The sequence below is a fragment of the Canis lupus genome, chromosome 6, assembly GCF_003254725.2.
Source record: "Canis lupus dingo isolate Sandy chromosome 6, ASM325472v2, whole genome shotgun sequence".
Lineage (NCBI taxonomy): Eukaryota > Metazoa > Chordata > Mammalia > Carnivora > Canidae > Canis > Canis lupus.
In genome coordinates this window covers 50,622,127-50,648,771 of record NC_064248.1, presented here as the reverse complement: position 1 = coordinate 50,648,771, position 26,645 = coordinate 50,622,127, and the positions used below count along the sequence as shown (strand labels likewise).

The following is a 26,645-nucleotide window of genomic DNA, read 5'->3' as shown; positions in this document are numbered from 1 at the left end:
TTACTGTGGATTCTCTCTGCTTTTTAGAGATAAGCCGGCATGATTGCATCAAGAATATCAGAAATATTTCCATAATCAAAAAACTCCTTGTGGGTAGAATTAATTTTTTAAGTCATCAGTAATGACCAAATTTGGTTGCATTTAGGTCCTGAGATCTCAGTCAGTGAGCTGAAAACAGAAGAAAATAGCTATTGGCATTGCTGGAATGGAGAACCCCAAAAGTCTTTTAAATTCTCTGAACTTCTTACTGTAGCCATGGCAAAGCCTACAGAGCACACTTTTGGAGTCCAGCTCCATAGTTACAGGCAGATCCTGGTAATAGAAGGGAGGGCTGATGGCAGGATTCTGGGGCCAAGAACTGCCTGTCAAGGCTGCCCTTCTTTCTACTCCTGCAAATCCAGTAAAGTGCTCAACCATGACCATTTACTTCCACCTAGAGGTCCGGGACAGCTGCAGTAGAAGCCTAGCTCTCACCTCTGAAATGATGGCAAAGACTCAAGAATAAAAGGGAAAAACATAATTTATAAGGACATTTTGGCTAGTTCTCGGAGAAAATATTAAAACTAGTTGAGACATTATGATGACATAGTTACGAATAACCAAACTAAAATCTTTCTTAAAAAGAGTTCTCTTTTCCCCGCCTCCACCAGAAAAATATTAGAGCTTGAGTAGGCAGCTAAGAGGCCAGGATAGTTTTCTTAATTGGGTTATTACAAGATTATGGGGACTGCTACGGGACAAATTTGTTTCCATTAAGCCCTATTTAACATAAAGATAAACATATTCTCAAATAGAAATGCTAATGGCTGTATTTTTTAATACAACCAACTACCCACACATAATCTCATGAGAGTCAACTGACTTAATTTTATCCGCAGTACAAACAGCTATTATTAAAAATAAATTAAGTGGCCTACAGAAAGCTGTTAATGTGACTTCCATTATGGCAGAAAAAATAATTTCCTCACTGGAAGAATTAACAGAAAGATAGACTAAAACTGGTTAATAATCCTTGCTTACCGTCAGATACATAGCTGCATAGACGCTGAGAGCCGCTTCTTTGGATGGAAACGTTTTCCTTGCCCTCATGATGAGATCTGGGTTGCCCGTGCAGGCCTCCTCCCCACTGATGAATTGTGTATACTGCTGACATCCGAGTGCTGTATAGTTGGGCTTACACAGGGCAAGAAAATGTGGAGCCAGATTCCCTGTAACCACTTGCCCCGCATTTACAAAGATATCTGTAGCAAATAGCCCAAATGTATAAATACCTGAGGAAGAAAACAAACCATTGTAACTCTGTTTTTTTTTTGTTTTTCTGGTTTTTTTTTGTTTGTTTGTTTTTGTTTTTTGTTTGTTTGTTTTTGTATTTCAGTCTATAATAAGCCAACATGGCAACATTTTGGAAACTACAAAATAATTCATACATTCATACATATACGTACATACATATGGTTCCTTCCATTTCACTTCTTTCCAGCTCTTTGCTTTCTGGAGTGATGAGAGTGTTAAATCATTTAACATATCGCGCTGTCTACCACTGGCTACAATTTTATGCATGGCAGGTTTGTAAGACATAAGATAAAGAAGAAGACTAGAGTTGGGTAATGTGGTTTTTAACAAGGAGACATGCTTCTTTGGCGAGGGCTCCGTCTCTCACCTTGTACTAATGTTGGCAATCTGTATTTTCCCTATTTTGAAAATATTTTGCATCTTACAAACATAAAGCCAAGCAGTTGTCTCCCTTTGATTATGCCTCTTAAACCCATCCAGACTGATGTTAACTCTGTTGGAGGTGCCAATTAGCAGTAAAATCCAATGCCATTAGCTTTCATTTAAATATCACGGAAAATCTTAAGAAGAATGGTTCAGATTAATTTTTAACCTGCTTTTACAAATATATTTTAAAAAGTCACATAACAGCTAGTAACTTAGTCCCACCTTATATTTTATATTTGTATTTTAATTTATCAAATTTGGGGCAATTTCATAAATAATAATGCAATCAAAATGATAATTTGTCAATTATCTTTATAGCATTGACATTTATTTGTTTTGGTAATCGGAAGGTAGAAAATTAGGTATACAGAGATTTTTTTTGTCCCTTGAAAGGAATGTGACAATTTACTCAAGTTTTAAAAATTTCTTTCTAAATTCAATATCACTGGTCATTAGAATCAAAATTTGTCTTTCTCTTTAGGTAGAGTAGGCAAAATAAATTCCTTAGTATCATTTTCAACTAAACTGACAGATACAACCTTTGAGGATATGGTACCAATGTGAAAAAACTATTATTTTTAATTTAGGGAAATAATATTCAAATCAGGTATTTTTACATTATAAATGATTAGAGACAGAATACTTTCCAAACAGTTTCTTCATTAAACAGTCATATGGTTCTATTAGAATAATCAGACACTTATCTTTTAGTCATAGATTTCTGGATTGCTTATTTGCTAGACCTTTATACTTAATTATTGGCTATTATGCAGGAAACAAATAATTTTGTTGTGCAGGATCAAATAATTTTCCAGCATCAGAAGCATGGCTATCCTTTTAATTTTTGAAGTATAAGATTATAAAAGGCTGATGCACATAAATCTGCACATAGCAAAACTGTGTATGCAAATGGTCGTGAAACAAAAACCTTAGTTCTTTATCTAAAAATGTTAAAAGAAAATAATAAAAGCTCTTTCTTTACATCTTCCCAGCATGTCATGAGTCATACAAGTAATGCTATCAAAAGTAGAAACTTAGGAGAGGCAGAGAAATGAAAGAGAATGGAGCTCAATAAAATGCTCTTGTACGTAACCTCTCCTTCCAATCATCATGCCCCAGCACAGGAACCTAAATGGCAAGTCTTCATCTCTACTCCCTTGAAATTTAGGCTAAGATGTACTCATCTTATTTAACCAAACCCTTCTTTTTATCTGCTGTAATAAGGTTTCCTGTGTAAAATAGAGAGAAATATTTGATAAGGATACGGAAATATCTCTTGATACTTGCAAAGTTCCCAAATGTGCTTTTAAATTAAAATATTCATTGCATTAGGCCCAAGGCCAATATTGTACTACAAAGATACTTATTAAAGTGAGATCCCATGAGTGTATCCACAGTGCTGACCACCAGGATAAACTCCCTACAAAGAATGATGCCCTATTATGCAGTAATGTTTTGCTTATAAACTTCCCATTTTAAACAACTAGAAATACCCAGATCATTATGAACAAGCGAAAAGAAACAAATCAAGCACTCCTAAATATTTTATAAAATCACATAATAAGAAACATACGGAGATTTAAAGTATGCTTTATTTTGTGCCATAATTCTTTAGAAATACATGTGCAAATGCAAAACATACCTACTTAAGTAGGCTTAATAAAATTTGCTTTAACAGTATTTTTGGAAAGTGTCAATTTCATCATTTTTAGTTATGAGTATATTATTGCTTATTTTTTTATTAAAAGACTCATGCAAAGATTACGGAGTATTGATGCATGTGAAAAAAATAGCTTTTTAAAGTTTCATATAAAAGTTATTACTTCAACAGTATAAATGAGGGCTTTGGAGATGTATAACTTGATGGCAATAGAAAGAACAGTCCGAGATAAGAAGACCTTTTGTCTTTAGAGAGATTCAAAGGTATGATGACATCTGATTAATCTTTAAGTGGGTTTATATATAGATTAGGTGATCTGAGCATAATATCTCCAAAGTCTTCATCTTGATCCCATTGATATGAAATATATATTGAAGGATACAGTACCTTAATCTAAACACAAGTCAAAATTTATCTTAAATTTTATTAGTATATAAAGACATACTTTTATCTGATAAATACAGGAAATGATAATTTATATTAAACTTTATTGTGTCAGTTAAAAAAATTGTCTTGGCCAAATTTCTATTGAATTGAAATGATTTGCATTAATTCATCAATGCTTATATGTATTAGAGCTAGAATTTCAGACTGAAGATTAAAGTCAGTTAATCTTTTTCTAAAATTTGTTTTAATTTTATTTTTTAAAATTTAATTCCAGTATATTTAACATACAATGTTATGTTAGTTTCAGGTGTACAATATGTAATAGTAAATCTTTTCCTCTAATAAAATCACTAATATGTTTTTGTTCACATTAAAAAAAAAAGCTCAGAGGTAGTGCTACATCTGGCAGTTAACGAATACAACATACCTTTTCTTTGCCAAGCTATCTTTCTTGTTTTTCATGACACTGAACAGTCTAACTAGATTATCATTTCTCCCCAACCATTGTTTCTGAAATTTCATAAACACAGTAAATAATTTCTTTTAATTATATAATTTTTAGTTTCTTAATGAATATTAAACATCCAAGTGTAGTGTTATTTTTTTTCTTAAAGTAATATGGAAATGATACCTGAGGTGTAGCCACATGAACGTAGTATGCAATGTTATTTTTTTATTTTTTTTATTTTTTGCAATGTTATTTTTAAAGCCAAACTAAAACATTTCATATAAAATATAATCCAGTATTTGCATAGGATTAAAATGCTGATCATTTTAGGGGTTAGCTTACACATAAATATGATTGCAGCAACAATAAAAATAATTCAGTGAACACATACCCAGAAATCGTACAGTTCGCCGCACCAGTGGATTTATATAGCAACAATCTCCAGTTAAAATAGTTTTCTCCTGGTTTTCAAAATCCCGTGTGGCCAGTTGTAGGCAAAACACAGCAGTTTCTCCAACTATTATCTTGCAAGGAAATAAAAGGTTAAAGAACATTAGAATTTAAGCAGTGTAAATGAAGAATAATTTTATAGAAAAAATGCAAAAAAGTAACTCCTCTGAGTGATAACAATCTCAATATAAAACTGAATCATATTTACTTAACTAAACCCTTTTATTAGAACCTTATCTCTATGTGTACAACCCATATTTCTCTCAATTCAAGGGAGTATTAAGCTGATAAATTATGAATCCAAACGGACCATTCCATTTTTGTATGGATTTAGTTAAAAAAAATTTACAAAGGATCTTTGCTTTAAGGATGCACTCATTTATTTTTGGTATGTAACTGAATTTCATGTTTTATTTTTAAGGGATTATGTCTTGCTTAAATTTGACAGTGCCACAGAAATCAATGAATTTTCTGATGAAAATTTTCTATGAAAGTATTCTTGAAAGGATTGGATAAAGACATCCTAAAGTCAAATTATATTAATACTTTTATAACAAAAACCAAAATCAATTCACATGTGTTTGGCTATGAGATTACCCCTTGCCAAAATCTCATTATTTTATTCTGTATTAATGACAGTATTAAAAATTACAGTCATTAATATATTCTTTATACTTTAGTATAACATATGTCATTTTAATCTTTATAAAAAAATGAAACAGAAAATACCATATTGTTTTACAATTGAAAAAACCAAGACTTGGAATTCAAATGAATTGCCCAAAGCCACAGAGCCAATAAGGAGAAAAATTAGATTCTGGTACAGATTCTTTGCTCTACTATGCTGATTTATTAAAGGACCTGCCTATCTTCCCTTGGTATTTATACCATTTGCAGTGGTTTTCATTCATGTCCTTTAAAATCATCCAGCAAGGTATTAGAGTATGTGTTAATATTCCATTTTATGAATAAGGAAATGAAGGCTTAGGGAGGTTAAATAATTTGGTCCCCATCAAACCAGTCAGAAGCCAAGCAGAAATTGCTGACTCTCCCCCAGATCTTTTGACTCTATTTAATACTATGATCAACAACACTAGAAATATGATTAAGAGAAAAGAAACTGGAGCAAATGGTATGTTGCCTAATTTGTCATTATTAAGGTTAGTTTTCAGTACGTCTTGTCTAGGTTAAGTAACGTACTATACAGGGACATTGCCTGGAAAAATGCTTTTGGGGTCTCGATGAAAGGCAACATCTGTATTATAGGATATTCAAAATTGCAAGTGGGAGATACAGGAGTTTATAGGAGATGAAACATTTAACCTAGTTCTACTCCTACATGGGTAACCGATTATAAAGCATTTCTTAATTTTTATTCTTTCTAACTTTTCCTCTTTTCTTACTATATCTCTTCTTCCAAGGAGTTCAAGTTTCAAGATTAAACCAGAAGATGTTGAGCTGAATTATAATAAAGAAACCCAGTCTTGCCTATCTGGTAAGACTGGATTGAATTAGGAAAGGCTAATTTATAGTTTATAGCCTCCCAAATCCTCCTGAAATTTTTAACTTTGATAAAGTAGAGCAGGTGTGTGGTGAAACAGTTCACCTGACCTGAAGAGGCACAAGAGATATTTTCTACGGGCTCATCAGGTGCCACCACGGCCCTAAAAGAAGCTAACTAATAGATAAGCTGTGTGCTTGACATCTTCTCCTCCTTTCTGAATCACTCTTCTGCTCTTTGAAAGAAATTACTGAATTTTCAGTTTCAACTACTTCCAGGTCTGTTTTGCCCCACAATGTTCCAAATTCAAAGAATCTATCACCTACTCCACATCATGAGCTGCCTGGCTCTCAGCCTAATTCTAGCCTCCCAGCCTTCTCTTCTCCACAGCAGGTACCAGTGGGTCTCCACTCCTAGATTGGCTCCACTCCCTAGGACACTGACCCCCCAACTTGGTCTGTTAGTACATGCTACATGACATTCCTTAGAATACAACAGATACCCAATAATTCTTACTAAATGGATGCATGAATTCCATCCTCATTAGATCCGAGGTCTCAGTCAGCCGCTGACCTTTTGCTGGACTCCTGATAACCAACTTCTTTCTGCCTTGTTCCTGTGATGAAGGCTCTACCTTACACCCTAGTTTCTTCCTAAAACCAGATCCTGTGTGCTCATCCCTGACTTGATAACTTGTTTGGTTACCAGGATCCTACCAGACCTGCCTTGTTGGGACCCCTCTTCCCAGGGCTACTGTTTTCCTGGTTTTCCTAATGCTAACCTCTTGCCTGGCTGCATGTCAGCACATTGCACGTTTCTGAATTCCCTATTTGTGTCTTCAGCATATCTGCCAAAATGCTGTCTCAATCAATACTGTTTGGCTGCTACTAAAAGAAACTCTCACACTGGATTAAGCAAAATTGGAAACTTATTCTAGGGTTGGAGGGTTATCTCAGAACTCGGAGGGATGGGTCTCAGGATCAGGTCCAGAAATGGAAATTCCTCAGAAGTTCAAGCAACTACTCTCATCTCACTCCCTATCTCTGGAGTCACACTGCTTCTCAGCTCTTCTCTTCTCAGCTCATTCTCTGAATGACTGATTCATTCTTCTCTTTCTGCAAGCCAGTTCTCCTATTTCCTAGCATACATGAGTGCCCCAGAAGTTTCCAAGAGCCCTGTTTTAAAATGTCAGCTCAGTTGAGGGAAAGTTCAACTAATTAGATTTACCAAACCCCAACTTCAAATTCCCAGGGGGTTCAGTTGGGGACAGGTGTCTATTTTGCTCCAATTAACCAGTTAAGAAGGTAAGTCATGGTGTACGAAAACTGCCTCTGTGGGTGGAAAGCCTAGTTCTCAAAAAAAGGGGAGTTGCAGTGAGGTCTATTTCAACTCTTATCTATCCCATCTTGCTGGACCTCTCCCCACGCTAGTTCTTTCTCTAGCCCTTTCCACCATGTTCTCTGGATACTGCATTCTGTGTGCTACTGGGACTTCATCTCATCAAATGTAGGGCCTAGACCCTAGTGTCTGTTTTCCTCCCATGGCTGTGTCTATGTCACGTGCTCTAGTTCTGCCCTCCTCACTGTGATACCTGTGCAACTCCTCATCCAAATCATACTCTCTCTTAATCTCTCCACCCATCCCAACTTCCTAAGTCAGAACTCCCATTGTTTACTATCAGCAAATTCACGTAGTAAAAATAAAACCATTTTTATTATGATGAATACTTAGATACCTTCTGAGTTAAGGGTTCCATGTTAGGTACTGCTCTTTTAAGAAAGCTTTATCATCTAGTTGGGTGGACACAGATAAAATAATTTATAAAGGTTCGATGCTGAGTTTCACTTCATTGGACAATAACTGCCAGTAGCAAGCACATTTAGGAAAAAATGTTACTGAGTCACTGAAAGCATCTGTGGTATCAGTAAAACGTGCCACTCCGATTCTCCTGCTGCAGGGAGGTTTTCCAGCTCATGGACCCAGCTGCTGTTCCACTGTGATCTCACTTCCTGTAGGCTCCATTTAGTAAATGACTAACTAAGCATAGTGTGGGTACTCAGGAAAGCCTATTCCTCTGAGATGTGGGATACCTCCAACTAGCAATTTTGACTTGAAAACTGCCAATCAGCCTGGCCAAGGCTTTCTTGAAACTGCACTGTAGTCTGAGGTACTTGCTACCCCATTCCCCTTCCTTCCCCCTCTCTTTCACAGGGGTCACACCTCCATACTCTCCCAGCCTTCTCTGGCCTACCCCTCCTCAAATGTTTATCTTCTACAGATGTTTCTCTTGATAAATCTCTTGTACATCTAATCACATTTGGTACTTTCTTCTAGGAGAATTCAAAAAAAGCACAGCATCAAAGAAAACCTGATTACTTTTAAAGAAAAGGTAAATAGATGTTATCAGATAGATGAAAAGGTTTTAGACACAAACCACACCAGGAAGGTAATGTTGGAAGAGGAGTGGAGGTGGCCCTCCTCCTGGTAGCTCTCAACATGACCCAAACAGAACCAAAGTAGATGGAGTTTGCCTCGGAGGCAAAAGCTCTCATCTGTGAATTACAAACCTAAATTCTATGGTGCCGGGCCTTTTATTTTGGTTCTTTCTCTCTTGCCCTGTCAGAAGTCTCCCTGGAGGACTTTATTCTCCCAAAGGCATTTCCAATCCCTACCACTCTAAGGAATCCTATTTCTCTCTTCCCCAACTTTCAGATGCAGGTCTCCAACCACCTCATTAAGTGATAACATCTCAACATGCTCAGATCTGTACATTGAAGTCCTCAGAGCCTTCCCATCCAAAACGAAATTCATCTCTCTCACTCTAAGCCTCCTGCTCCTCCGTGTCACCATCTCGGTTAACCCACCATCCTCCATTTGGGCACTAAAGCTTGAACTCTCACACCATGTTACACCATGCTGACTCCTCTGTCCCCTCATCTGCCTCTCTCCAGCAATTGCTAACTCCTGTTTCTTTTATATTTTCATTATATTTCAAATCTGACCATTTTTCTCTGGCCATCAAGACATCTACTGCCACACTGATATATTAAAAACAAATATGTACAATCCAAATTTCTTATTTATGATGTTCCTGGGTGTCTTCAAAGACAATGGGATAATAGGAATTATCATAAAAGACTGTTTATAGCTGAGCCTAAAATCACCCTTTTCAGCTTCCTCCAACTCTCTCTCTCTCTTTTTTTTTTAGCTTCCTCCAACTCTTACAACAGCCTCCACATGCCATGTTCTAGCCAGAGCTAAACATGTAAATTCCCCCCAACATGCCAACATGTCAGGCCTTTCCATACATCCAGGATTTTAGACTTGGTCCATCACTTAGTATAGCTTGGTAGGCAAGGCATAGTTCTGTGCTTGAGACATAATTTAAATATTGCCTATTCTTTGTGCCTGTTCCTGGTGCAACCTATCCCTTCTCCATGTTCCAGTGGCATTTTGTACATTTATTATGGTACTTTTCACATGATTCTATAATAATCAGCAATATCAGTCTCTTCCACTCAATTGAGAGCTTCTCTGAAGCAGGGACTGTAAGATGTCTACCTTTATACATCTACGTGAAAGCATAGTCATAGGCAATAAATATGAATGGCTGTACGTGTGAATGAAATCCAGTTCAATCTGCCCATTTTATAGATAAGGGCACCTATTCGGAGAGAAATAAAGAAGTTAAACGTGCCTGAATCACAGTAACTGGCACAGCCAGAATCTGAATCCAGGTTCAGAGGGATTTTTACCACAGCTTCTGCCTAGAAACTTGTAAGCTTTTCTCAAACTTTTCTAGGTTAAGCTAGCCCACCCCTCTCAGCCTCCTGCCCTCTATTCACTTCTCAACAACCAGGTTACACCCTGGAGCTCTGCCATGTTCCTAGCAATTTCTACAGTTTTAAGGGGACAGTATTGGGGCAGAGAGCACCTCACAAGGATCTCTACAATCCTGAGGTCTCTAGGCATAAAAGAACAGAGTTTAGAAAAATGCTTTCCTGATCCTTTTGATATAAAATGCCAAGCTTCCAATAAACACCAAAGGAGCTTTATGCCATCCTTTCTAACTCTGCTGTTATTTCTCTGAGATTCCATTTTCAATGAAATTTCTTCAGTTTCCTCTGCATACTCTCAGTTCTTTTTTTTTAAGATTTATTTGTTTATGAGACACACACACACACACACACACAGAGGCAGAAACACAGGCAGAGGGAGAAGTAGGCTCCCCACAGTGAGCCTGATGCGAGACTCAACCCCAGATCCCGGGATCACGCCCCCGATGCAAAGGTTGAGCAGATGCTCCACCACTGAGCCACCCAGGTGTCCTTGCATACTCTCAGTTCTTATATGGAATGAAGCACCTGGTGGTTTGGTTATTTTCTCACCATCATCAAGAAGGAGTTCTTAATCTGGAGTCACTGGCTGCCACTCTCATCAGATTCCCAAAGCAGTTCTTGGATAAAGAGAGTAACTAGTTTGCTTTCTTTTTCTGGGAGTAGGAGAGGAGGAAACATGACAAGTAGAGGGCACGGAATTCAGAGACAGGGATGCTAAAAGCCTTGTCACTTCATAGTTTTCCTTGATAAAATTTTCTTTCTTCTATCAACTAATAAATGAAAGTTGTTTCCAAAGACAGCTGAGGTAAGGAACACGGGCTGGTAAGGAACATGGCCCCTCCATCTGCCTGCCTCAGCTTCCAGCTGTCTATGGAGAGCAGAGTGAGAAGGGAGCAGAACATAAGGAAGAATGTCTGTGGCCCCACTGGGGTGAATCCGCCACTGGCATTCCATGGATCAGCTGTTCATAGCTCTTCCACCTTAGCAAAGTTCATTCTTGCTAAAAAGTTCATTCACTGGGACAGAAAAGGAAAAGAAAAAAAAAAAAGACATACTGGAAGAGAAAGTATAAATTGGCACAGTAAGTACACAGGTGTCGACCCTCACTTCATTTCTTGCATGTGCCTTCCAGTTCCCTTCATCTGGGCTCACTAACTCATCACACCCCCACTCCTCCTCTGCCAATAAAGGAGAAAGCTCTGGCCTGATCCTTAGTTCTACCGGAAGCCCTTAAGCAACCCCTGTGGAAGGTTGGTGGTGTCTATTCATGGTCCTTGTAAATCTGATATGGAATGTGATGATGCCCACGAAGAGCTTAGGAGCTGGTACTAAAGGACCCTCATTGTTTTACCCACCCAGCCAGGGTTGTGTCTGAGCAACTGTGCTCTTCCTTGAGTCACAGTCCCCTCCTAACTGCAACCTGACTGTCTCTGTGCTTGGAGGCAAGAGCTGTGCTCCTGAACCTCAACCCGTCTGGTAGACAGAAGCCTTACATTCCACAGATCTTCCCATGTTTCCTATTATACCCCATTCTCTGATTGAGTGACTCCATTATGCTTTATTGAACTCAGTGTTGACATTATAAAATCCCTTGAGCCCTACCTTGTTTATGAAGCAGGACCTTTCTAAATGACCCATCCATGTCTCTATCCCATCTTTGAGGCTAGAACTGGTGTGTGATCCTATATCTTATCCATTGTCCTGCTTGGCAGTGAGTAAAAGCCCCATTTTGTAGATGAATAGCAACAGACAAAAATGCAAGTGTGAATCATAAATCCCCAAATATAAATGTTTAAATGTTTGTTATAAGGACATAATGTTGCTCTCATGCCTCAGTTCCCAGAGGCTGACCCTCTAGTATCTATATTCCTTAATGACAAAATACTGTAAGTTTTCTCAGGAAGATGAAATCACCGTAGACTTTCATCAAATGCCAAACTCCAAATAGCTTTATGTTTTCATTTATAAAAACCCAATTAGAAATTCCTCTCTCTTTCAACTGGTGATGATTCAAAGATATCCATGCATCATTGGTTTGAAATTGGTACAAGAAAACCATTTCAGACGTAATGCAGCAGTAGAGGTCATGCAATTGTTGTGATGGTATTTGGCATGTCTCATGCGCTTCAGCTATATGTGAAACAATATCTGAAAAGCAAATTTATCCATAAAGGTAAGGTCACGAGACAGACTTAAAATTTAAAACGTAGGAAGGCACTGGGCTTAGATTTAGGCTCCTATCAAACACACGGTGTATTCTTGGTTATTATACAGGAACATATAAAGAGAGAGCTCATTTCCCATCATCAATTTCAAGCTAGCTAAGGAAAGTTCTAAGCTATACCAAGGGGTAAAAAGCTACACTGGGTACTATCTCTTTAACTTTGTGTTATGATAACAGAGAAATTAAGGTTTCTTCAGTGTCTATATGTATTCCAGCACTTTCGCTAAGTAAGGCATTGCTAACTTCTTGAAACATAGTCTCTTAGTGGAATTGAGATTAGGAAAAAGAACTAATGGAATTCAGTAGAATTGCTGGAGAGGCAATATAATGAGCGATACAATAGTAACATGGTTAGTAATGTAGTTAGTGACACACCATCCCTCCCCACAGGTAAGAAACTATGGTTATGTTTTGCTGTAAGTGTATATATTTCCTAATTTGATCACAAAAACTTGTGTTCTCACTTTCATATTATAAAGTTGGCTTGGGAAGGGGCTACCTATCTGGACCAGCGTTCCCTGCATGCCTGCTGCTAGGTGACTTACACCACAGGAACGTCAGGATCAATGATGTGTGTCAGTTTCAGATGGAGAGGAAAAACCATGTGTCTTCTCCATGTTCTCTCCCCATCTGCTGCCTAGAAACAGGGAGTTCTCTGGGCCCAGGAGTTGTTGGTGCCGTAAGACAGAAGGAGTCAGAGCCCCCCAGCCAGTAGTCCTGTGCTAGACTGCTACATGAGCGGAAGATAAACCCTAACGTGTGAAGCCAGTGAGATGGAGGGGGTTATCTAACAGCAGTGAGAACTTGCTAATTTCCTTTTCTTCCCCCCAATAAAGAAGGAATGAGTGTCAGGCTCAGTTTTCAGCAGAAAATAATACTTAGCTAGAATTGAAAAACACCAGGGACGCCTGGATGGCTCAGTCAGTTAAGCAACTGACTCCAGCTCAGGTCATGATCTCAGGGTCCTGGGATGAGCCCCTTTTCAGGTTGCATGCTCAGTGGGGAGTCTGCTTCTCCCTTTTACCCCTCTCCTCACTCATGTGCATGCGAACTCATGCGTGCACTCTGTCTGTCTGTCTCTCTCTCAAGTAAATCAAGTCTTTGGTGTGGCTGGGTGGCTCAGTTGGTTAAGCATCTGCCTTTGGCTCAGGGCATGATCCTGGGTTCCTGGGATCCTAGAATCAAGCTCTGCAGCAGGCTCCCTGCACCGTGGAGTCTGCTTCTCCTTCTCCCTCGCTGCTCCCCTGCTTGTGCTCTCTTGCTCTCACTCTCTCTCAAATAAGTAAAAATCTTAAAAAAAAAAAAAAAAAAAAAAAAGAATTGAAAAATACTGATTTTCAGTATATTCACTTTGTGGTTACTTTCTATTTACCAATTGATATTATTTCATTTATGATAATGGTATGTTTTCTTCTACAATTTGTTAGTAAAGTGGATTGATTTAAAGAAAAAATAAGTGATAGTTGAGGTGGTATGCAGCTATGAGAGAAGTCATGAAGATGATACCCCAAGAGGCAAATTTGGGAAATATTTAACATATAATAAAAGCTAACTTAAAGCTTCTGCACAGCAAAACAAAAACAAACAAAAACCCAATATGCTAACATCATGTAAGCCAGAAATGCTGCTTCTGGGTATCTATCCAAAGGAATTGATATCAGGATCTCAAAGAGATATCTTCACTCCAATGTCCATTGCAACATTATTTACAATAGCTAAGATGTGGAATGATGTCTATGGATGAGTGGATAAAGAAGATGCAGTATATACAATTAAATACCAGTCATGAGAAGGAAGAAAATTCTGCTGTTTGCTACAGCCTGGGTGAACCTTAAGGCATTTTGCTAAATAAATAAATCAGGCCAAGAAAGACACATATTGCATGGCATCACTTATATGTGAAATCTAAAAAAAAAAAAAAAAAAAAAAAAAAAAAGGTTGAACTCATAGAAACAGAGAGCAGAATGATGGTTCTCAGGGCCTAGGAGCTGGTGGGGAAAATGAAAAGATACTGGTCAGAGTGCCTGGGTGGCTAAATCAGTTAAGCAACTGCCTTCAGCTCGGGTCCTTGGATGAGCCCAGAGTCAGGCTCCCTGCTCAACCAGGAGTCTGTTTTTCCTCTCCCTCTGGACACCCCTCCCCCGACTGCCTTGTGTGCTGTCTCTCAAATAAATAAGTAAAATCTTTTATTTATTTACTTTATTCATGAGAGACACAGAGAGGCAGAGACACAGGCAAAGGGAGAAGCGGCTCCATGGAGGGAGCCTGATGTGGGACTCGATCGCAGGACTCCAGGATCAGGCCCTGAGCCAAAGGCAGACAGACGCTCAAATGCCGAGCCACCCAGGCGTCCCAACCTTTTTTTTTTTTAAAGAAAGATATTGTTCAAAGGGCACAAAGTTCCAGTTATGAGATTAACAAGTTCTGAGGATCTAATGTACAGCATGGTGAACGTTGCTGTAAGAGTAGATCTTAAATGTTCTCACCACACATACACACAAATGATAATTATGTGAGAAGACAGAGGTGTTAGCTAATGCTATGGTGTTAATCATTTTGCAATACAGAAATCTATCAAATCAACACATTGTACAGGTTCCTTAACTTATGTAATATGTCATTATATCTCTATAAAGCTGGGGGAAAAGGATTGAAAAGAAAACTAACTTACATGCATTTACTAGGTATTAGGGATTGTTACTAAGTGCTTCGCAATTTAATCGAAAAGCCCTATGATATAAGTATTGTTATTAAAATCCAGCTACAGAAAAAAAAATAAAATAAAATATATTTTTAAAAAATCCAGCTACAGATGAAGAAAGAAAGGCACAGATAGAGTAGATAGAAAGAAAATAAGGCAGAGATAAAGTAAACTACCCAGTGCTGGGTATAGACTGAAGAGGCACATCTGAACCCAAGGCAGTTCATTTTCTGAACCCCTGGTCTTAATCTGCACACAGTAGTAATGGTGGTTAGGACTGCAGCAGGTGGCAACCAGAATGCCCCCATATCCTGGGGGGTAGGACAGTTTTAGTGAAGCAGTGCGTCAAAAGGCAGCTTACACAGAAGGAAATGAGGCCAGGAATGGACTTATTCTTTTGAGTGAGGGTTTGCAGTCTTTAGGAGACTCCTGTTAAAATGCAAATAGCAGGGATAAGAAACACATGAAACTGTTACATCCACCAGTGGGTGGGATAAGTTTATTAAATCATTTTTTATTTTTAAAATTTTTTAATGATTTTATTTATTTATTTGAGAGAGTGAAAGAAAAGGAGAGAGAGAGAGAGAGAGAGAGAGCGCACAGAGGGAGAGGAAGGAGTAGGTTCCCTGCTGAGCAGAGAGCCTGACACAGGGCTCAATCCCAGGATCCTGAGATCATGACCTGAGTGGAAGATGGACACTTAACCCACTGAGCCGCCCAGGTGCCCTTTTAAATCATTTTTTAATTGTGAAGTCAGAGGACAGGTGTCAATTTTCAGAGTGCTCTATGGACAGTGGTTTTCAGATGTCCTCAGATCAGCAGCATCAGCAGCACCTGGGGACTTGATGGAAGTGTACACTCGCAGGCCTCACCCTACTGTCTCAGAAGTTCTGGGTATAAGGTCCAGTCACTTGTGTCTTAAGAAGTCCCCCAAGCTCTTTACAGGATATTTCGAGGGGTCTAAAAGTCCTGATTACCACATTTGGTATTTTTCAGAGATTCTTTTAAAGGAATTTCTAGATATTTATTTGAACAAACAATTATCACATATTTATATTATGCAAAGACCTATTCCAGGCATTGTGATACCTAGAATGGGATTCTAGGTGGGACTGCAGAAGGCAAGGTTAAATGAAATCTAAAAAAAAAAAAAAAAAAAAGGATCCCGAAGCTCTTGCTTTCCACATGTTTTAAGAGAGCCTTGGAGAGATGAAGTGTCCTGACAAGACACTCAGACACTCACTGCTCAGCACCCCAGCACATGCTCATCCTCTGGCTTAGAGTATACTGCACTTCTCACTCTGGCTGACATGCAGGAGGTGCCAGAGAAACTTACAACATATCTGCCAACACAGACACACTCACTAACTATACTAGTGAATGAATAAAGAAGAGAGGAGATGAGGAGTAAGTGCGGACTGGGGACTGAACACGCAAGTGACCAAACATGGTGTTCCTTTCCGGAACACTCTTACAGAAAGGTATCCAGTCTTCTTCAACTCCACCTAAGCAGTGTGGTCAATATTAAAACCCTCCAGACCCTGAGGAACTAGCTAGAGCACAGTATGGAGAAGTACTACCTGGAATGTTTTTGCTCTAAGCACTGGAAAGGCATACTTGTCTCTCCAAAGTAGTGTCGTAGGAACCTTTGCCTCAGTGTCCTCCTCTGTAAGATGAAGATAACAGAAATAATGCCACCACAGGCTGCTCTAAGACTTAAATGGGTTAACTGTTATAAAATTCTTAGAACAGGAGCTGGCCCAGGGTAAGCACTATGCAAATTTTAGCTATGATTAGATGATCTTGAGATTCTTTCCAACTCAGATATGTGATGGGTTCGTGCTCATGGTAAGGAAATCTGGGACGCTGGGAATAGTATAATATAGTATTTTGACACATTGGGATAATGTGAAAGTTCTGACACTAATCTTGTAGTGCATGTTGTGTGTGGTTGGGGGTCAGGGGGTGGGAAACAAGTAGCATGATCCTACAGAAAAAGAAAGCATGGTCTGCCTAACAGCAAGGTGCAGGTTTACATTATGCACTTTTTTTTTAATAATAATAAGTTTGTGAAAACTATTAAAAACCTCTTTTCCTAGTTAATTAAATTTTCCATAATCTTTATACTTGCCCAACCATTCACACGAAGGTAGTGAACATAAGCTATAAGAAAAATGAATTATGAGAGCACTACAATTCAGTTATTTTGCATACTTGTAGTTTTGAAAAAAATAATATATAAGATCAAATTCTTCATGTTCACAAACCTACTGTAGGCCACTACCTTTATAATGTACCTGTCATTCCTCAAAAGAACTAATTCATAATTAATAAAACTGCTTAGACCAGATTGGCTTCCTTTCCAAGTCTTCTAAAATGCCCGTTAAAATTAATTCCCTCTGTTCTTTATCACAATATAATAAAACATGATAAAACTTAAATATTCTGTGGGAATTTGAAATAATGGAGTTTCTAGACATAAGCTGTTGAAGCACAAGCAATAATTAAATGTCTCTAAATCAGTGCTTACAAAACTATGTTCAGCAGGATGTTAAGGGATTTTTAGGGGAGGGAAGATATTCCTGGTTTCAAAAAAAAAATCAGCTAAAAGTTATAAACTATAATCCTTCCCAGAGATTCACAGGGCATATTAGCACATTAAGATTTAAAATGTCTAGCTGCCCCTTGATGGCATTATTTCATTGTCTTTATTTTATAGATGAAGACACTAAAGCACAGAAAGATCATATGGTTTACAAGTCATTTAGCTAGTATGTTACAAAGTCAGGATTCGACTCCATGCAGTCCAGTTCTGGAGTTCAACTTGACCTTATAATGTTTTTCTAAATCTTGCTTTATTTTAAGAAGCATCTGGTAATCAAAGCCTTCTTGTTTGAACTTCTGTATTTAAGAGGGCAATTTCCTCCTAATTAGCTTTCCTATAGGACCAAAAGCATGACAATCTGCTACAGAAAACTACTAAAGAGAACTGAAGTTTACTGCCAAGTGTTTCCCAAACTTATTTGATTTTAGAAATCTATGATTTAGGGACAATCCTAAATATCATTAAAGCTGATATCCCAGAAACACTGAGGGGAGTCAATAAAAGCAGGTCATCTCCTTTTTTAGAGGACAGAAATTCACATTTAGGAAGGATTAGCCAGTATAGTTATTTATGATAATCGAATAAAAGAATTAGGGCTCTTCAGAAAGAAAAAGGAAAAATGTTAAAGGCTAACTTCATAAAGTGACAGCAAACTCATTTGCCACTTCCCTGGTTATTAGAAAGAGGAGAAAATAATACTTCAAAAAAAAAAAAAGAGAACAAGTATTAACTCACACAAGGAGAGAGGAAAGTGTTATTCTAAACAGTGACACAGATGGGAAATAAAAAGGCATATAAGTAGCTCTTTGAGATGTTATTCGTGCAGCACAAAGTGGCCAGGGAACCACAGTGGGATTTACCTGACCTTTCCGATCTAAGACTCACATTCCTTTCTCTACAGTACAGAAGATTCATACTTTTCCCCACTGGACCTCCTTGAGGTATCTGCTGGCTGCTGAGTCTGGGGAGAATTATCAAAGAACCTGAGCCAGTGTAGGAACTCTTCATAATTGCTCGTAGCAGACAGTAATTCTACCTCTTTTCTTCTCCCTATCTTTTTTTTTTTTAATGTTTATTTTCTTACTGGTTCTGAAACTTGAGACTGCTGCATGGTTCAGATTTCTACTGTACAGTTGAGGTTTCTTCTGTATCAAAATCTAAGTTTCTGTTATTCAACAGGACTGAATGATTAGTGGTCACCTTCAAGTGCCTTATCCCATTAAGGGACTATGCACTCAACCGACTAACTGTGAGACTCCGGGTAACACTCCTTTCCATGGCTTTTGAGGTGACAGCTCTGCCTGGGAAAGCAGAAATAGTATTCCTTGCAATTTCCAATTCATCATACAAATCTTTCCCTTGAGGCCATCTTCTTCCGGTTTTCTTGGCTTTCATTTCTCTCATCTTTAAACAGACTGCCAGAACAAATGTCTTTTAAGGCCATTCATTTTTACTGGAAAAAAAAATGACTAGACATTTGAAGGACTTTATTTTTAAAACACTTTCACAGAAAGAGTAAATGTTGATTGCATAGGAAATCCTTATACTTTGCTAAGCCATTAAAAATGTTTGATGAGAACGCACAAAGAAAAGCATGATTGAGACCCAAAAATAAATGAATGAGATGAATCTTGGAACATAAACTCATTTTGCAGTCTGGTCTCATTTGTTTTTGGTATGAGTGCAACTTTGCAGCTTACTGTTTCATGGTGTATTAGGAAAAGGTATAATTATCATTTAAATGTGAAACCCTAATAGCTCTGGTTCAACTAAATTTATTAAGCAAGCCAATTTAAAAGTTTCCAATATATAACAGGATGTACCTTTTACAAAACTGATTATTTATGATCTCAAAAGCCTTTAAATTAAGCTTATGATACATATTATTTATTATATAAACTCATAAATATATTCCATTTTTTAAAAGCGATATATGGCACTCACCATGGGCCAGGTGCTGTTCTAAACACGTTACATATACTAATTTGATTTGGTCCTCACAACTGCCCTATGAGGGAGATATTACTCTTCCTTCTTATAGATAAGGAGATTGAGGCACAGAAAAGTTGAATAATTTCCCCAAGATCCCACAACTAGTATGGCGGGCCTGAGACTCAAACCTCAGCAGCATCACTCTAACTTTAATATTATCCTCATCATCAAAGATTTGTTCAGGAATGGAGTCAAAGCTCTTTATGAAGCACATATGAACTCACTTTATCACTTGATGTCAACCTTGACATAATATTTTGTTAGTTCGTTTTATTTTAGGAAGAAAAGTCTGACAGTTAAAGCCTTTTATCTGAACTTTGTACTTATGAATATAATTTCCCCAATATGCTTTCCTACAGAAAGCACAAATATGGGAATCTATTCTTTAAAAAAAAAAACCAGCTAGATAAATAAAGCTTATAGATAAGACACTCCAACAAACAATAGCATGTATTCAAACAACGAGTAAAAGACAGAGTTTATATGGGTTGACAGAGTGCAATTAGGCTGGGAATACTAATTTTCTAAATGTGCCCCAACCTGCTGCAACTTATTTGTAGAATCAGCCTGTTACTTCAAAATGTTATTTGGAAAGATTGAGGATGCAGTGGTTTGGTGGGACGTTCAGATAATATTAACAGGATGTTCATTTTAAGGAAGAGAAAATTTTGAGGAAGAGTTACAGATTTATGTTATTTCTCAAAGGCATAATGATTAAATATTCATTTGGAGAAGTTGAATAGAATAGTAGAACCCTATAGAACTAATGTGAAGGTCTATTGACTTGAATTATTAAGAGGGGGAAAAGTATGACTTTGAAGTTCACTATCTCTTCCATATATAACTTACTCAGTTTCTATGCTATTTCCCACCAGCACTCCTTGCAAGATTCAGATGAGCTTTCACAGGTATTTGAACATGCATGTAAAAAATTTCCGTTCAGGTAAGACTAACTTTGACTTTTACACTTGGAAGGAATTCAATCTTATCCAACCCCTTCACCCTTTAGAAAACTTGTTCAAATGTCCAAACCATGCATAATCTTAGATTCTGCTTCTCTATTGAGTCCTATTGTGGGCTGTCTAAATATTTAGAGTCATCACATCTCAGCAGTTAGGAAGAGTGTTGATGAAAACATACTATGCCAGTTCCATGCCCTCTGGCATCAAGGTCTGTGACTCTGAGCAGCAATATCTAATGAAGGGTTTAGAAACAGTATTTCTCTACTCTGTTCTATTTTCTTTTTTTTTTTTTAAGATTTTATTCATTTATTTGAGAGAGAGAAAGAGAGAGAGAGAGAATGAGCCAGGGAGAGGGGCAGAGGGAAAGGGAGAAGGAGACTCCTTGCTGAGCAGGGAGTCCAATGCGAAGCTTGATCTCAGGACTCTGAGATCACGACCTGAGCCAAAGGCAGACGCTCAATTGACTGAGCCATCCAGAGTGCCCCTGCCCCTGTTCTGTTCTATTTCATTCAGAAACAAAATGAGTCTTTCTGATCCTTTTATTGCATGGAATATTTTCATGTTAATAGTGTTGGCTCCTTCTCATGTGGACCTTGGGGGGGGTGGTGCTGGGTCCCTGTGGTTCCCCCATTGAGACCATCTGTGTTGTGGACCAGTGACAACACTTCAAAAGGTAGAGCAAGCCCCCATCTGTGCTACACGCTACTAATTTTCAGATGCTCTGGCTTCCACCTCTGACTTTCCCACAGAGGATCCTGGGAAGTGTCGGGCCTGAATAGACTCTGAGTGGGAAGAATGAGAGTCCTGCCATGGGCATGAGAGAAGAGGATCTTCAGTTAGCAGTCTTTCTTTCCAAGCCCCCCTTGGTGCCATAGCACATTTCAAAATCATAGTTTTTTGACCCATTGTTTATCACATTTCACAACTGGCAGACATTTTGAGAACTCTGCAATTCAGTACCAAAAGGTAAACTTGTAACAGGTAATTGAAATCCTGTGAATATTTGAGTCTTATGAATATATGACTCAATGAATATAGATTGGAGTCCAATGAATGAATATAGGACTCAAATACTTGGAAAAACATTCCCTCAAAAAGCAACAGGAAACAATTGTACTTAATGAGCAATTCTGAGCACAGTTTTCTGGCCGGCAGTTTTAGATGGCTATTAAAATCTCAATCAAGTTTTCTTTCAAAATCTTAATTATAATCTCTCCATATGAACTCAAGCAAAATAGTATTGAAGTGAACCTGTTATGTGTAGTGCTGATCATTTTAAATGTTTGTTTAATATCAGTATTTATAATTCATGACAGCATTAGAATATTCAAATGAATTAAAATTCTTCATATCTGAAAGAAAACTAAACCCCTATTTAATAAACATTGATTGAACCCAAACTTACATGTAGCAGACACCGTCGTCTATCTAACCAATGTTAACTGTCCATCTGCCTCATAGAGCTTTGATTTTGTTCAGTTATCAACCTTCTCTATTACGGTCGTGGTCTTCAGGGAGTTACCGCCATCCTGACCCTCAAAGGATGAATGCTTTGTCAAGTCCTGGGGGCCTGGTGGCTCCGTCTATGACTCATTTAGGCCTGGGCATGAGATGAAGTTGCGCCCAAGGAGGATGAGGAGAACTCTGCTAGGGATAGTGCTTCCAAATAGGGGTTCTTGCATTTAAAAAGAGACTCATGGAGGAAGTATTCTGCTAGACATCATCAACTTTGCACGTGATTCCAGAACAAGGGTGGTCATTGTGCAATCATGAGAGGAACCACCAAGAGCAGAGCAGACACATATTATGTCAGAGTGGAAAGATAAGAGAAACCTGGATCTTTGATCTGCTGTTCAGATACTGAATTAGACATTTTTGGGCCATCCTAATGGCATTCCCTGTTGTATGACATAATAAATTTTCCTTATTGTTTAAATGGTTAAGTTGTAGTTTTCTGTTATGTGCAGATGAAAACAATCTAATTGATAAAAGACTATAGCCTTGAACTTAGTGATGAAAAAAATCTCATGAAAGTTGATGCTTTTTACATGGCACACGGCTTAAAAGGATAGAGTTATGTTTACCAGAAGCAAAGTTAAATAGAGCGCAGACTGGAGAATAAGACTGCAAGAAGGAACAGGAGAAAGAGCTTTACAGGTAGGGTGACAATATAGTTTATCATCCAAACTATTACACTTTGGAGTGTGAAATAAAAGCTTAGTAATACTAATATCAAGACAACAGGAATAAACCGGGACTGACCCAGGCAAACCAGGACACATGGTTGCCAAAATTATAGAACACAGAACATAAATAATGCCTTGGAGGAGGGAAAGTATGAGATGTCCTTGAGAGAGAGTAAGTGGCCCAATTTGGTTTGCAATGTAGACTAGATGGGAGGGCTGATAGGAGATTATATTGGGACGGTGATGTAAATGCCTTGAGATCCAAGATAAGGTTAGTACTTCATTTTGTTCACAGCGGGAGGCTATGAAATTTCTGGGCAGGGGAGTGGTGTGATCAGACCTATGCTTTGGGAAAATCAATCGGGAAGCAGAGGAGATGAGCAAAAGGGGGAGAAGTCTGTTAAGTCACTATTGCAGTAATCCTTCTAGGTAATGAGCCAAGCTTATAACAGTGGGAAAAACAAAGGGAAACATGCCAATAATGAGGACAAAAGGGCAGAAAGAAAGAAAGGCTTAAGGATAAATTTTGAGACTGCCTACAATTGTGGAGTGGGAAATAAAAAGAGAAGTAAACAGAGGACATAGAGCGGGAGTGTTCTAGAGTCTGAAGAAAATGATCTCGTCAAGGAACCCAGGAAAGAAGAGACTTTCAAGGAGGGGTGGGCAGGTGGTCCTTGATTGGTGCTTCAGTGCCGTAAGGAAATAGAGGAAGTTAATGTCCAAGCAAGAAGGTTGTTGGTGACCTCCAAGAAAGGGTTTGACAGTGACAAAAACAGGGAATTTTTTTGTGTTTCCTTTGCCTTTCAGAAAACCTTGTCAGTGGAATCAGTGCAGCAATTCCCCAAACCATCTAACCTTAAAAGACCTGACAGTGGGTTCAACTGAAATAATGAAACCATTTTGGTGAGTAGAAGGTGGAGCTCTGACATGGCTTACAGGTGTGTCATCCTACTTCAATCTCGGCTCTGCATCACTCTCTTCACAAAGCCAGAGTCACTTCAGTATGCTTCTATCCCTTCTGTCCCCAATCCTTAAGCTCAGGTCTATCTGATCTTTGAAAACTCTGACCTTAGACAAGAGGGATTTACACAGCTTCAGCCCAAGGCCTGTGATTCAGTATCAAATCTCTGTTGCTAATTCTGGCCTATATTTGATAACGAAAGTTATACATTGTTCCTGAAATGCAATTTCTATTTTGTGCCTGATTTCTACTAGCTGATCTCTGTTCCTGAGGCTCTGTTTTAGTCACCTAGTCAGAAACCTCGTCTCCCTAAGGAGGAGACTATCTGTTCCCATCTGTCTTCCAGGCACTGGAGTTCTTCTGCTTAACTCTATACAGTGGCAAAGTCCCTATTCTCTTACTTGGCAGCAGACCTTCCTCAACCCACCGGCTCCTAGAGTCTTAGGCGTTGCGTTCCATCCATAACAGACTATGCTTCTACTCCCCACTGGCCTCCCTGAAACGCTTTCCCAGAATCCCTGTCTTCTGTAACTTTTCCTTCCACCGCCCATGTTCTGCTGTAGGACCAGGTGCCCAGAGCACCTTTGAGGGAGTCTACCTTTCTGTGTGTCCATTCCTCAATTGTTTCGATGTCCCAGCGCTTCCTGACTTAATTCATTCCACTGGGTTACAGATTGGGCGTCTGCCTTACCTGATACATGGTAATAGGTTTTTTAAAAAATCCAGTCTCACCTTTGCAAAGGGCATCAAGGAGATGAGAAAAGGGGAAGCTTATGTCTGTATTCACTACAAGTGAGAGCACTAGTAACTTGGTCCAGAAGAAAGAGATTCTATACTACCCTCATCCATTAATAAAATTCATGGCATGTGCTTCGTGTACTTGGAGATATACAGGAAGCAGAGAGAACTAATCCATGAACACAGATTACAGCAGCATATTTGTTGCCAATATTTGCAGTATGAACAAAGTTGTCAACAATAATATTTTGATGACAATACTTGAAATAAAGGTACAAACAAAGCCCATGTGTAATGTCAAACAGTAAAGTGTTAAGTTCTCTCTCTCTTTTTTTTTAAGATTTTATTTATTTATTCATGAGAGAAACAGAGAGAGAGAGAGAGAGAGAGAGAGAGAGGCAGAGACACAGGCAGAGGGAGAAGCAGGCTCCATGCAGGGAGCCTGACATGGGACTTGATCGCGGGTCTCCAGGATCAGGCCTTGGGTGGAAGGTGACGCTAAACCACTGAACCACCTGGGCTGCCCAAATGTTAAATTCTCTAGATGTCTATCTAATCTGATCTGATGGCTCTGGTAACTGAGCACAAACACAGACATAAGCTTCTCTCTCTCTCTCTGTTTTTTTTTTTCCTTAAGATTTTATTTACTTGAGAGGGAGAAAGACAGAGATTGCATGAGTGGTGGGGAAAGGCAGAGGGAAAGGAAGAAACAAGGGAGAGGAAGAACAGACTTCCCACTGAGCAGGGAGTCCAACACAGGGCTCAATCCCAGAGATCATGAGCCCATGGTAGATACTTCACCAACTGAGCCACTAGGCATCCTGACATAAGCTTCTCTTGATAGGGCTATTTGCTTGGAAAGGGATTGGCTGGAATCCAGAAATATTAACATGATCAGAACCTTTCATAAAATGAAGAGAGGAATGCTTCCCCATTTCCAAGACAGCTGGGCCCAAGCTCCATTACACCACAAAGAATAAATAATGTGTCCTCTTGAGGATGGTGATGAACATCATAACATTTGTCACTTTCTTATACAATTTTCCCACTGCATTGCAAGATACTTTTTATCATTTAACCTCCATGTCTAGCAAGTTGCCTAGCATATAACAGATATTCACTAAGAATTGTGTGAATGAATGAATGAATATTTGATTGAATAAATGATAGAGGAGGAAAGAAAGGAAGAAAGAGAGGGAGGAAGAAAGGAGGGAAGGAAGACAGGGAGGAAGGAAGGGAGGAAGGAAGGAAGGAAGGAAGGAAGGAAGGAAGGAAGGAAGGAAGGAAGGAAGGAAGATGGTGATAGAACTACAGTCTTTGGGCACTTGTTGCCACCATGTGTGCAGGAGATGAGACATAATCCTATTATTTAGAGAAAAAAAAAGCAAAAGCAAGAATGCCTAAACACTACCATGATTAACCTTTCTCCACAACTTCATTAACATATACGAAGAACTGGCAAAAGGAAGAGGCAACGGGGAGAGTCTACACAGGATCATAAATCCTTCCCTCCCACAGCAAGACAATATGGAAAGGAAATCTGTAAAATGCCCTGATTCAAGTTTAAGCTTCAAAAGTACTCTAATATTTCCATACCTCCCCAACCTTGATGAAAAAGAATATTCTATTTAACGAAGTGTTTTAAAAATCATATTTGAAACAGTTACAGTAAACCAAGTATTTGTTAATTTGAGAAAACATCTTCAAAAATCTATTCAGGTGTGTCTTCTGAAGTACAGATCAAAATGGTGCATATCTATTCAACAGTATTCCCACAATTAGTGAAAAAGTAGACTAGGAAATGATGAAGTTTCTTTCAAATAACAGGGGGTGGGGGGGAAAAAGTCTAGATCTGCCCTGAGAATACAGTTTGCCACTCGCCTTAAGTGCTCGGCTATCGATCACTCAAAAGCTGGCTGGTAAAAATTGGGATGCGCTGTAAGTGAGAAAACATGTACTAGATTTCAAAGACTTTGCACAAAAAGCCATAGGACATAATTTATTGGTAAATTTTTATACTGATTACATGTTGAAATATTTTGGATATACAGACTTAAGTAATATATAATTAATTTCACCTATTTTTAATTTTTAAACATTAAAAATTGTGTTTACTATAAAACTTAAAATATTATTTGCATCATATTGCCATTGGATAGTATGGGGCTAGATTCTATTTTTGCATCCCCTGGCCCATCATCATTGTAGGTGGCTCAATAGGTCCTGGGTTTCCAGAGAAACCAGAGCAGATGGAAGAGCTACAGAGGTATCA

The 26,645-nt window shown here is 38.5% G+C and overlaps 1 protein-coding gene across 1 annotated transcript in view; it reads right to left on the bottom strand.

The window, feature by feature from the left end:
• PLPPR5 (phospholipid phosphatase related 5) overlaps window positions 1–26,645 on the bottom strand; it is a 121,621-nt gene that overhangs the window by 75,491 nt on the left and 19,485 nt on the right. The window contains exons 2-3 of the mRNA XM_025417535.3: window positions 4,606–4,738; window positions 1,021–1,271 (exon numbers count right to left, since the gene is read on the bottom strand). Of these exons, the coding sequence (XP_025273320.1) occupies window positions 1,021–1,271; window positions 4,606–4,738 (384 nt within the window). The remainder of the gene's footprint in view (window positions 1–1,020; window positions 1,272–4,605; window positions 4,739–26,645) is intronic.